This window comes from Aedes albopictus, chromosome 2, assembly GCF_035046485.1.
Source record: "Aedes albopictus strain Foshan chromosome 2, AalbF5, whole genome shotgun sequence".
Classification (NCBI taxonomy): domain Eukaryota; kingdom Metazoa; phylum Arthropoda; class Insecta; order Diptera; family Culicidae; genus Aedes; species Aedes albopictus.
In genome coordinates this window covers 454,984,024-454,997,471 of record NC_085137.1, presented here as the reverse complement: position 1 = coordinate 454,997,471, position 13,448 = coordinate 454,984,024, and the positions used below count along the sequence as shown (strand labels likewise).

At 37.3% G+C, this 13,448-nt stretch overlaps 2 protein-coding genes across 3 annotated transcripts in view; one reads left to right on the top strand and one right to left on the bottom strand.

The window, feature by feature from the left end:
• LOC109398212 (uncharacterized) overlaps positions 1-13,448 on the top strand; it is a 69,159-nt gene that overhangs the window by 34,237 nt on the left and 21,474 nt on the right. For both annotated transcript variants that reach the window (XM_029877672.2, XM_062853903.1), the window contains 2 exons: positions 6,813-7,262; positions 7,333-7,422. In XM_029877672.2, the coding sequence (XP_029733532.1) occupies positions 7,142-7,262; positions 7,333-7,422 (211 nt within the window). In that variant the 5' untranslated portion in view covers positions 6,813-7,141. The remainder of the gene's footprint in view (positions 1-6,812; positions 7,263-7,332; positions 7,423-13,448) is intronic.
• Positions 11,487-13,101, bottom strand: LOC109398194 (vitellogenic carboxypeptidase). The gene has a single exon (XM_019670510.3). It carries the CDS (start codon positions 12,968-12,970, stop codon positions 11,513-11,515), a length of 1,458 nt encoding a protein of 485 aa, XP_019526055.2. The 5' UTR covers positions 12,971-13,101; the 3' UTR covers positions 11,487-11,512.

Sequence of the window (13,448 nt, the reverse complement as noted above, 5' to 3'; positions counted from 1 at the left end):
TATCCAACCCAATCATATCTCGATTAATTATTCAACCAAGTCATCAACTCGAATGGGTGCATCGTCTGTAGGTATGGAAAACCCTTCCAAACAACTACACACTAAGATTCAGATGTTCCAGCTCAGTAATTTTTTCACTGAGTTCAGTATTTTTTCCATCTTTTTACTGAGTTTTCAACAGCAGATTTATTTCGGTACACTCGGTAATCGTATTTACCGTTCACCAGTAACGATATTTACCGTGCTTCAGTAACTTTTGACAGTTTGTGAGCTGAGCTCGGTAACTCATTTACAGAATATCCGCAAAATAAATAACCGAGCGTACCGAGTTAAATCTGCTGTTGAGAACTCAGTAAAAAGATGGGGAAAATACCGAGCTGATCTTAGTGTGTACGCTCATCGAATCAGTAGAGTGAGTATTAATTATTCTAGGCATGTCTATGAATAGGGGAATTCCCGAGGTGACAAATTATAAGGGGGGACACATTTGATAATCAAAACCGCAACGCGTTTGATCACCAGTGAAAATAGAGAGAGAAAAAATATGGATGATTCAAGTTCATTCTGTTTAAGTCTCCATTTTAATAATCTTACTTACATAAATTGAGATTCTGGGAAAGGGACTGAGAATCGTTTAAAAGGCGTGTTTATTGTGGAAATGAGAAGCACGGGGATATTGTGTGACTATTCAAGGCTTTTTAAGAACTCTCTTGGGTTTAGGTCTTGGAATCTACACGCTGAACTAGTGATATCTTGTTGTATTGTGAATAAGTTGTATATGTATACTCACATTGACCCAAATATTTATGTTTTGTCAACTAGTGATCTCTCTGATTTATTATGACTATAGTTTGAACACACAGGATCATATCTCAAAAGCAAAACAACATACATTTCTGATTTTTTTTATATGTTACGCCAAATTTCCTGAATTTTCTGATAAAAATATAAAACCAGGGTACCTGACCATGAAAACGTGAAAAAACTAATATATTTGCATATTTTATAGTACTCTTTACATTTTAGCCCCTTTAACGTATTTTTCCTGAAAACTACAATTCAATAGCTTTCAAACAAAAAAAAAAGAAGTTCAAAATCGGTCAAATGGTTCAAAAGTTACGATTTTTTGAAAATTTTTAGTTTTGAAAAACCTTGATTTTTGGACCACCCTATATGAAAATTGGTCACCCTAATGACGAAATAAAAAAACGGGTCTAATTATTTCCGAAGAACTACAAGCCCACCAAGTTTCACGACAATCGGGGAAGCACTATATCGTTTTTCTATGGAATGGCTGTACAGGCATACCTCGATAGTACGTACACCACCGCTTCGTTTAGTGTACGTGTACTATCGAAACGTACGTACTATCGAATCACAAATTTTTATTTCATTTTCAAATCAAAGAATGTTATTTCTAGAACGTCATGATTGCCAAAAAAATCCATGTGGCCTAAGGGTCCGTTTATTAATTACGTAATTTTGCTTGTTTAGGATCCTATCTCTATTGGAAAAATCTTCTTGTGCTCTGGGGATGCTTCGTAGAGGCATCTCGTTTCTGGGAACTTATATTGATTTTATTTGAATTATCTTTTAGAAGCATCCAAACTAGTCTAGATATAACTAAATCGATCTTGATCAGTTATATCTTGTTATAGAAACATTCTAGAAGTATTTTCTCCTTCTCCTGCAATATTTATTGACGTGATATTTTTAAAATCTTCTGATCATTGCTCCGTCTAGGACACCTCCAAGAGTTTATTTTTTTATGAGAAGGGATTCCTAGAGGTATCCCGGAGCTCTTGGAGGAATCCCGGAGTTCTAAGAGGAATTCAAGGAAAAATTATTTGATGAATCTTAGAAAGAATTCCTGTAGGAATCTCGGAATGAATTTCTGGAGGAATCTTAGAATGAATTCATGAAGAAATCCGGAACGAAATTCCTGGAGGTATTCAGGAAGAAATTCCTGAAGAAATACTGGAAGTCCCGAAAGTATTACAGAAGAAATTCTTGGTGAAGTTTCGGAAGGAATCTCTGGAGAAATCTCTGAAAGAGACCCTGGAATCTCATTAGGAATCGAGGAATCGCAGAAGAAACTCCTGGAAGAATCCCTAAGGAATCCCAGAAAGAATTCCTGGAGAAATCTCGGAACCAACACCTAGAGGAATTTTGGAGCTGAAAGAAACTTGAAACTTGAGGAAATCCCTAAAGCAAGCGAGAAAGTGAAATGTCTTACCCCGAATCCCACAATTCGAGTTCACTCTGAAACAATTGAATTGGTACAGCCTATAGGACAATGCAAGCGGTTGCTAAAGAATTTTTTGTTGTTTTTGATGTTTTGTGACCTTTTTATTTTCGTTCGGACTTCTAAAGATTTTTCTTCCAGAATTTCTCAAGAAGTCCTCGGAATCCTCCAGGAATTTCATCCGAGATTCTCTGAATACTTTCTTTCAGGATGTCTCTAGATTTATTTTTTGAACTTCCACATGGTATTTCTGGAAATTCTAGCAACTTCACTCAGGATTTCTCTAGGAGTTCTTTCGGAAATTGTATCAGAAATTCTTACCGAGATTCCTTCAAAAACTCCTTGCAACAATCCGTTGGGATTTATTCCTGGAATTTCATACGAGATTCTTCCCGGAGTATCTTCTGGAATTCCTTCTGAAACCCTTCCAGAAATCCTACAAGATCCCTGACAAGAACTTCATTTAGTATTCCTCTAAAAGCTTCTCCGAGATCCCTCCAGGAACTTCCGGTTTTTTTTTCGGGAGCTACTTCTGATTCAAGTATTTTTTCTGGGATTCCTACAATAAATTCACCAGGTAATCTTTCTGGGATTTACCCAGGATTCTTTCGGAAATTCCTTCCGGGAATTTCTTCTTGGTGACTGTCAGGAATTACTTTTCAGGAACTTCTTCCGGGATTCCTCTTAGAGCTTCTTCTAGGAGTTCTTTCAGAAACTGATTCCGGGATTTCTTCGAGAACTTTTTCCAGGAATCATCTAGGAACTCTTTTTTGGTTTCTACCAAGAGCTCCGTCAGGAATTCCTGCAGACCCTTCTGGAATTCTTTCAGATGTTTGTAATGGAAATCCTCCTGAAGTTCATTATGAATTTTTTGAAGTATTTTGTGTTTGGAAATCCTCGTGTAGTTTTTGTAGGATTTTCATGATTAAACACAGGAAAAAGCAACTTAGTTATAGCTTCCTCCTAGAGGAATTCTAGAATAAGTTTGTGGAGAAACCACGGAAGGAATACATGGAAGAGTTTCAGGACAAATTACTAAGGTAATCCTAGAAGGAGTAATGCTGAAGGAATCTCGAAATTAATTTCTATAGAAATCAAGGAATCTCTGGAAGAATCTCGTGGAACTTCCTGGAACAATCCTGGCAAGAGATTTTGACGGAACCCCATGCGGAACCTCTCAGAAATAAAAACTCCTGGGAAAACCCCAGGGGGATCTTTTGAAGGAATCCTAAATAAACTTCCGGAAGAAAAAGCTTACGGAATCCCTGAAGAAAGCTCTGGAACAAATTTGTGGACAAACCACGAGGGGAGTCCTGGATGGAATTCTTGTGGAATCCCAGAAGGAACTCCATGAGATGAGCCACCAAGTTATAAAACAGCACACGCACGCATACCCCCCATTCTGAATTAAAACCAGCCACTCATGATAAGCTGGCGAGTTTTTTTTAATGCGAGAGCTGACGATATTTTTAAGTCCGAATCGTAAATAACAAAGCCTCGCAACGTCAAAAACTAAGAACATTTTCCTTAGCAACCGCGGCTTGCAGTGCCCTACGGTACTCAAAGTTGTTTAAATTTCCGAACTCATGGAAAACTGTCAAATATTTTATACCTATCGCAAAAAAGTGACTGTTGGAAAACGTAAAAAAAACAAGTAAGTGAACTGAAATCAATGGTTTAGATAAGTAACTTGATGGGTTTGATTCATGTTTTGGAGAGCAATCTTCGCCGAGAAATTTAGTTTTTTTATTACCACACAAAATAGAACCATCATGTGCCTTTTTATTATTTTATTACAACGTTCTATTGGTAAAGAAAGCGTTTAGTTAATAACTGTGCAAGTGCTTATAGACCACTAAGCTGAGAAGCAGTCCTCCCCAGTTGGGATGTTACGACAGAATGATGATGCCAGCTATTATGATTGGCAGAAAATATCTCTGTAAAGCGAAGAATACTGCAATCATTACATCAAACGTATTCGTTCATGCCTTTCGTTTTGCTACATTTTAAAACTGTTTAATGACGTGCTTTCGGCGACCCACCATAGAAATTCCCTAATTTGTTGTCTGTTACAGTAAATTATTCAACTGACCCTTGCAACCCGCTGGATGAAGGCCGGCGACCCCTGGGGGGTCGCGACCCACAGTTTGGGAAACCATGGTTTACTGAAAAACCGTGTTATAGGAGTCTGCATAACGCAAATTCATAGTATCGGAGTCTCTGCTATACGTCTACTAATGATTCGAACTCATTTTTGTAGATTAAAAATTAACTAAATTTTGGTGTACGTACTATCGAGGCAAAATGTACGTACTATCGAGGGTACGTACTATCGAGGTACGCCTGTATATATATACATATTAGACTGGGTCAACAAAGTCGATTTTTCGGAACAAAGCTTTTTCGATTCCTTTTAGCGTTCAGAACAACTGTGCAAAATTTGGAAGCGATTGGTTGCTTCCCCGTATTCTGCATTGCGATTGAAATTTGTATGGAAGTTAGTATGGTAAAACGTACTTTTTTGCATTTTTCTCATACACCGTGTCCAATAAGTTCTCATACAAAATACAAAATTAGAAATTATAATTTTATTTCACATCTGTTATTCATATTTTTAAAATGAATGCATGTATTGAAGGGCCACATAATACTGATTCAATAAAGCATAAAGAATAAAGTTTTTTTAATTTGTTTTTAGAAGCCTAGTATAACACTTCCGTTTTCTGAAATCCGTTTGCTCCGACACGCAAGAAAAATGATCAAAAAGTTTTTAATTGTGCGGTAGCTAAATAGAGACCATAAAGTTAAATTTTAAGTTTTTATCCCAAGTATTGTTCAGAATGGATATACTAAGGTTAAATTTAAGAATTTTTAGTGATGATATGGTAAGAAATTTCTTAGTAAGCTCAACTTGTGCTGATTTTCTTTAAAATAACCGTTATATTAAAGATAAACATCATAAAACGTAAATCTTGAACAAAATTTACCACAATAGGGACACAAGTATGTTTTAGAAGTGAGAATAATGTGAATCAACAAGATAATATGCACCCCTGCTTCTTTAACACAACAATTCATTGGACATTTTTGTTTAATTTACGTTTTATTTTGTACAACATAAAACGGCTACGTACTTTACCAATACAGAGTCTCATATTTTTTCTCTTCTGGTCATAGTTGCTACTAGCAGTAGTGAGCACAGGAACCTAATTTGTTTCAACTTAAAACCTTTACTCGTTAAAATGAGACGAAATACTAATGAAATAGCGTGCGTGCCAGCTGAAATGGACTTAAGACACATAAGCGATCAGCAGAGAAGGATAAAGGACAATTAATTCCAAAACATATGCTGTATTTCATCAGTGTTAGTTGGCCTTTAAATAAATAAATTTACTTTGAAAATCCTAATTACAGATGTGAAATGAATTCAATTTGATTTTGTATGAGCACTTATTGGACACGGTGTAAATTAAAATTTTTCGTCTAAAAAATCTAACTAATGGCGTTAAAGTATAGCCTAGCATATGCCGAAAAACTTTGCCGAAGACGGCAAAGTGATAAAATCTCAGTGTTTGGCCTAAGTTACCAGGCGAATATTTTTTTTACAAGCGTCGGATCACTTTGCGGTCTTCGGCAAAGTTTTTCGGCATATCCCAGGCTATACTATAACATCGTCATATGGTGTTAGACAAAAGAATTCAACTTATGAGTAAAATGCTAAAAAGCAAGTTTTCCCATACTAACTTCCATACAAATTTCAATCGCAATGCGGAATACGGGGACGCAACCAATCGCTTCCAAATTTTCCACAGTTGTTTTGGACGCTAATATAGATTGAAAAAGCTTTGTTCCGGGTTGATACGATCAAATTTAAAGCTTCTCCATACAACGTTGACCCACTCGAATATATATTTTATCCGTTTATGAGTTCAATAGGTCGTATGAATAAAACTTAGTAAATACTCCACGGATTCACATTGATTTGATAAAGCGTATTTACTCAACTTTATTCAAAGGACTAAATTCCATACGTGCACAAATTCAACTATAGAGCTTGCTGACGTTTATTCACCTTTCTCTTTCAAACATGCAAGCGGAATAGGATTTGTTGTCATCAGGAAAGGTTTCCCGATGAAAACAAATCCTATCCCGTCTGCAAGCTTGAAAGAGAGAGGTGAATAAACGTCAGCAAGCTCTATTGTTTATGCGTTTCCTATACCTTCATTGAGCGTAGACCTTTAACAAAACTTTGGATCCAGTCTCGAATTTGAAACTTATATTTTGGAAAATTCTTGGCAACATCGAGATATGCCAATGACTGTTCAAACTCCAGAACATTTGCAAATCATTCAAATGCATAACACCTTTGGTTCTTCTTATTCACGTTATCCAAACCAATGCAGGTGTTCATTGCATTTATATTCCAAAAATAAAAAAAAATCCCAACCGGCAAACCAACAAATAACTTCAAATTTAGTCAGCTCAATAGCTCCACTTCGTATTCACTGCACATCCGCTCGTAACCATATAATCTAATCGATCCCCAATTGTACAAACCCGTTTTCAGCATTCGACCGGAGCAACAACAACGACCGCGCGCGCGCACGCGAATCATCACATCGCGACGAGGAAACGTAAACAAACCTAGCTAAACTGTTGCGCGCAGGCGGCAACAGCTTACGACACACGATCGATATTTGTGCCTGCCCCGTGGAATTTGGTGGAACACCTGTGCCTGGCTGAACCGGTCGAGCACGCGTCCGCCTGTTCCAAAAACATCAGAAGAACTTCAGAACTTACCGCGCTTACAAGGCCGGAGGGTAACGAGAGTGTGGGGGAAGCCTACGGAAGTACCTGCGCTAGCCACAGAACGGCCCGAGCGATGCACATGCAACCATGGCCATGAGTTCGAACATCTACGCCATTCTGGTGACCTGTTTGGGATTCTTCTGTCTGGTGATCAGTGCCACCGCCGTCGGAGTGCCGATATGGGCGTACTACGAGAGTCGAGGGGGAGGTGAGTTATTCGCGAAAGATGAACCGGTGACGCGTGATCAGATTAATTGAGTTTTATTTCTTCATTTTAGAGGATCGAGGGTACTTCGGGCCGTGGCAAAAGTGTCAGAAAATTAGTTACCGGGAACGGTGTGGAGACGTGGGCCGGTTTCAACCGTCAGGTGAGTAGCTTCTTCGCAACATGTACCTAATATTATATGCATCCTTATATCTTAAGCAATAAGAAAATACCTCAACAATCGACATAACAATATGAATAAGTCAGGTCCGTGCACAGAAGTGGTGCCAAGGGAGGGGGTTTTCCCAATTTCGGCAAAAGGGGGAGGGGCGCCTAGTGTGTGAAGCGCCGTTAATGGGGGGGCTGGGTTAACACCCAAAACTCTCCCTTATGCACGGGCTTCGAATAAGTATCTATTATACACAGGTTCCAAAACTAGACATTTAAAAAAAATGGAAAGCAATTAATCTTACACCGACTTTTCAAATCCTTTAAGCAACATCCCATAGTGTAAAAAGTTGTTGTAACTTTAAATTACCTCCTTTCACGATAATGTCCATGCCAAAGTAGGGTAACCTGGGGTAATACGCACCCCCGGGGCAAAACACCCTCACGCAGTTTTGTTATAGAGCGATTCCACGAACAAGTGGGAAATTTTTCCAGTTTTTATTTTTTGTATTTTTTGATTTGCATTAAACCTTGCATACAAGTTTTTGGGGAACGAAAACGCCGTTTTGCATACTTGGTTCGCCATTTTGAATCTAGCGTTACTTATGAGAAGGGCCTATGAAAAATGCACATGATATCTTCAAAAAAATTGTATCTCGAAAACGGTTTGTCCGATCGGTTTGGTGTCTTCGGCGAAGTTTTAGACAATTGTTGGTGCTATATGGAGAAAATATGCACGGTAAAAAAAAATATTTGGTTTTTGTGATTTGAACTAAAATATAGATTTTCCCTCAAAAGTGACATGTCAATATTTTTTTTATTATCCTTATGTTATAGCTGACTGAAAATGCTATCTAGTGCACAGTGGGTTGTTCTGGAGAAAAATAGGTTACAATGAAAAAAAAATGTTTTAAAAAATTACGGTTTTCAAAAAATGCTATTAAGAAAAGTCAAAAAAGTTTGTCGCCCTAATTTTATGAAAGTACATCAAATTTGCAAGAAAAAAGTACTTTGGTAACATTTTTCTAAGATGCACCGTTTAGAAGATATTACTAATTTAATATTGATTTTTTTGATAACTTAATAAGTTTTAGCCCTTTTCGGATGTACTCCGTGTTTCTCCAGTTTCAAAAGTATTTTTTTCGGAAAGATTGGAAAATTTTGAGTTAAAATGACACTGACAGCTTAAAGATTTGAATGAAATTCTCTGCCTTAAAAGTATTTTGAAAAACAAGTTACAAAATCCCACTATCAGGAACAATGATTTCTTCCAGTGGTTTTTGGTGTATTGTGTTGAAAATGTGCATTCAACTCTTGCATATCGCAAGCTCCTCAATTAGCAAGATTCAAAAGAGCGAATAAGGCTTATTTTTCAGGGGTGGTATTTGTGCACAATATAAAATAACAATATATTTTGTACATCAGTTTATTTTTATTCCTGTATTTTATCAAATTATTGTTTACACAACTTTCTTAACAATATCGAATATTTTGGCATCATTGTTAGGACAGTTTGAATAAAGCTTTGCCTTTATTGTATTTTCTGATAGAGGAAGAAATGAGTGGAATTTTTGAGTTCCTTGAATTGTTTTTGCATTATTATATTGATTATTTAGCTGCAAAGACATATTTTCGTATTCTTCTGTAGTAGAATAACAAAATGACAACTTTGTAAGTTCTTCTTCTTTTCGTTTGTTTGCCCAATTAAACAACTCTCTTGCAGTCTTTATCGGGTGTTCGCGTTCTTTGGCTAAACTTGCTCTGGTAGCCATGCGTTTTATCGTACCTCCAATAGCATCGCATAAACCTTTTCCGTGCGATGTTGCGAAGAAATGCCATTCAGCGTCAATACCATACTTTGACTTAAACTTACAAAGGCTAAAAAAGTTTTTTTGGTTTTTATACTGTGAAGCAGCACCATCTGACATAAAATAATTTTTTTTCATGTTTTTATTTTGATCAATTTGTAAAAATTTTATCATTTTATCAATAAACAAATTAACAGCGACTGAATCATGTCTAAGTTCTTCTGAAATTATAATGAAGCTAAAATGTTTAATTTGCATATTTTCAGTATAATATATTACGAAAGGATGGATTGTGGCCTGTTGCACGTTCCAATGGTGTGATTGAACTTCATCCTGCAAAACGAAGCTGTAATTTTCAGAAAAGTCACAAATAGCTAAAAATTCACCATCTTGCAAGTTTTGTTTTGTAGTTTTCAAAAAATTGGATTGTTCGGTTTTTACAAAATCATGCGGGAATCAAACTTTCTAATTTTGAGCTGAAAAATGTAACAAAGTCATCGGTTTGCTTTACAATAGTTTCCAAATCCCATCTGTCAATGGTAACCCATTGTTCGAATGAAAGCTTTTCAACAAAGTTTTCTTCCAGTTGTTTCAATAAACTGTCTTCTAAAACTGAGGTATCTGGGCAGTTTTTACATCTTCGTAGATGGCAATGAGTTGTCTTATTTTCGCAAAGTAATCTATTCGTTAATGTTTTTAGATCATTCAAGACATTGTATTTTTTTAAGCTAAGTAGAATTAAATTGACATTTTCATGCGTAGTGCAAACGCAAACATTATGTGTTCCTGTGATAGTCAATAGTTTACATTGCCTTGGCCGGAGGCTTGCAAATGATGAAAACCCTATTTTTACATGGACGTACATTTCATTAAAGCGATTAAAAGCTTCTCTTAATGTCATCATTAACAATCTTTTCTGAACAGCCAATCTCTTATTTCCTGTCTTTACGCTAACAAAATCTCTTTGGCCTGGCATTGCACGGCTTATATCATCGTCTTCAAAAAAATTCAAAACCAGTTCTTTTGTTTCATTACTCAAAGCTTTTCCAGAGCTTGAACCTTGAGATGAATCTAATACATTATCTCTTTCCTTTCTTGCATCTGATGCCATATTTCTACTAGTTTTAAATTCGTCTACAATTTTTTGTACTGACCATGATTTTGGTAACAATGATAAAATTGATAGTTTTTCTTGCCTTGTGGCTGAATTTAAAAATTTAAATTTCAGCTGACACCCGACCGCGACAACGAAACGAAGGTAGTGAAAAGTGTCGAATGTTTACAAGCCTGGGCCAGCGTGGCCATGGTGGACTAGTTCCAACAAAGACCATGTTCACAATCACCAACTGTACGTAGTACAGCTAACTGGTATCTAATTACCTGTATCTAATACTTATTAGCACGTTTTCAGCAGAAGGCACCAAAAACCACTGGAAAAAATCATTGTTCCTGATAGTGGGATTTTGTAACTTGTTTTTCAAAATACTTTTAAGGCAGAGAATTTCACTCAAATCTTTAAGCTGTCAGTGTCATTTTAACTCAAAATTTTCCAATCTTTCCGAAAAAAATACTTTTGAAACTGGAGAAACACGGAGTACATCCGAAAAGGGCTAAAATTTATTAAGTTATCAAAAAAATCAATATTAAATTAGTAATATCTTCTAAACGGTGCATCTTAGAAAAATGTTACCAAAGTACTTTTTTCTTGCAAATTTGATGTACTTCCATAAAATTAGGGCGACAAACTTTTTTGACTTTTCTTAATAGCATTTTTTGAAAACAGTAATTTTTAAAACATTTTTTTTTCATTGTAACCTATTTTTCTCCAGAACAACCCACTGTGCACTGGATAGCATTTTCAGTCAGCTATAACATAAAGATAATTAAAAAAAAAATTGACGTGTCACTTTTGAGGGAAAATCTATATTTTAGTTCAAATCACAAAAACCAAACAATTTTTTTTACCGTGCATATTTTTTCCATATAGCACCAACAATTGTCTAAAACTTCGCCGAAGACACCAAACCGATCGGACAAACCGTTTTCGAGATACAATTTTTTGAAGATATCATGTGCATTTTTCATAGGCCCTTCTCATAAGTAACGCTAGATTCAAAATGGCGAACCAAGTATGCAAAACGGCGTTTTTCTCCCCCAAAGACTTGTATGCAAGGTTTCATCCAAATAAACATATATGAAAATTACTCGTTGCTGAAATGATATGGAACCGCTCACATGTAAAAAAAGCAAATAGGTTTAAAAAATGACCAATTTATTTCAATCATCTGGCATAAAGTCTAGTGTTTTTGTGAACGCATTGATCATTGCGTACGCCCATTTCGGTTGATCACGTGGAACCATATGGCCGGCATCTCGTAACAGCACCTCCAGCATGTTGTTCACCAACTTGTAGTAACCGGCTATTTCGCCATCAACGTAAAATATGTACCGTTCGGCGCTCCGATATTGGTCTGCTCCATCGAAAGGCAAGTTTTTCAGATAATTGACCATCATCGGGTAGGCGCAGATAATGTCCAGCTGGCCGTTGTAGATCATCATTCGATAGTGCGACAACAGCTCTGCGATCCACGGAGCAACCGAATCCAAAATATCGTGCTTCAGGAACTTGAAGACCTTATTTTCGTCGTCTAGATCGTGGAATGGGAGATCGCCCACATGAATCGCCCGTCTAGTTTCCGATAGCTTCAAAAACCCTATAAGGTAGAACTCATCCTTTGGGTCCTCCGCTGTGTGCAGGTAATTGTAGTACGTGTTGAATCCGGATATATTCTTGAAGAATGATGCGCCTTCCTCGTCACCGTTCAACAGCTCGTCCATGAAGTGAAAAGCGCACTGGTAATCATTCTTCTTTACGCATTCCGCCGCAGCAGCTTCATCATGATCAAATCTCTCTTTCGCGTTCACATCGATCAACCCCAGCTGGTACAGATAATCTCCGTAGTCAAGTTGGTTCACAGGGTCGCTGTACCCATTACCGATGGCCATACCTTGTAGATTGATTTTGATCTTCGCTGTTGGGTTCTTCTTATGGATTGTGTAACCAATTGCCGGTACATATTTACCAGCGTACGATTCACCACTCGCATAAAATGGATTTTTCTGCAGTTCCGGGAACAACTGGAAGAATTGAATCAAGGCCTCGTACAAATTCTCTCCAACTTGGGTTTGATTCCGTGCATATCCGTCTTCGTTATCAGTGAAACTGAACCCAGTGCCGACGGGGTTATCAATGTAGATCAGGTTGTGGTTAATGTGCCAGGAGTACTCTCGTGGAAGGGCTTTCAGATTTTTCGAGATGAAGAACGGACCGTTCTCTTCGAAAAGGCCGAACAAGGAAGAAGCCCCTGGTCCACCCTGGAGCCACAGCAAGACCGGTGCATTGGCCGCGTTGTTCTTTGCAGGGAAGTACCAAAAGAACAAATTAGAGTTATATCTCTTATCAACGGTAAAGAATCCCGTGTAGCTTTCAAAGCCAACGATACGGCTATGGTTCACTCGGGCTGCGGTCTGGGCTTCCTTGATTTTCCCGGCTTCCAGGTACGGTGTGATGAACAACGGATCGCCATTATTTCCTTTGTAGCGGGGTGCTGATGAGTACATTCCACGTTTCATAAACTGTGCATACGGGTTGATAAACGAGGCACTGACCACGGACAACAGAGCAAAGGTCAAGAGCACTGCATAGCATCCTTTTGATACTACTTTTTCCATCATGACTTTCTTTTACGTTACTTCTGTAGACACATCACCAACTAACAACGCAGACTAATTCAATTATCAATGAGCAAATTAACGAGAACCGTTGCAGCTGATGGCTAGACATGAACTGAGAATTCAAATAAACCACCATATGATGGAAGCATTTTGTGAGATGTTTGTGAATGCTTCTCTCAATTGTCTGTGCCTTTAGCGATAACAATTTGTTTATAAATAAGCTGAAGCTAAGTAGCTGCAAAAAACGAAAATACATAAAGGCACACTACTGGGCAGTGATCATTATTTTGATGAAAGAAGTTAACAGACTGTATGACGCTACTTGCTCTACTAGTTGAGAAATATCAGAATTAATGGACAAAGATTGAATGTTTGAGGAAGATTATCGTAACAATTCCATTGCTCAATCGTTTTGTTTATTTTTTTTTATTAGGGTTTTATTGCAGCAATAATCAACACTCACAGTTCTAAGACTACT

Bases quoted from the DNA above. Each gene is read 5' to 3' on its own strand.
- LOC109398194 (XM_019670510.3), bottom strand. From the start codon at position 12,970: ATGATGGAAAAAGTAGTATCAAAAGGATGCTATGCAGTGCTCTTGACC.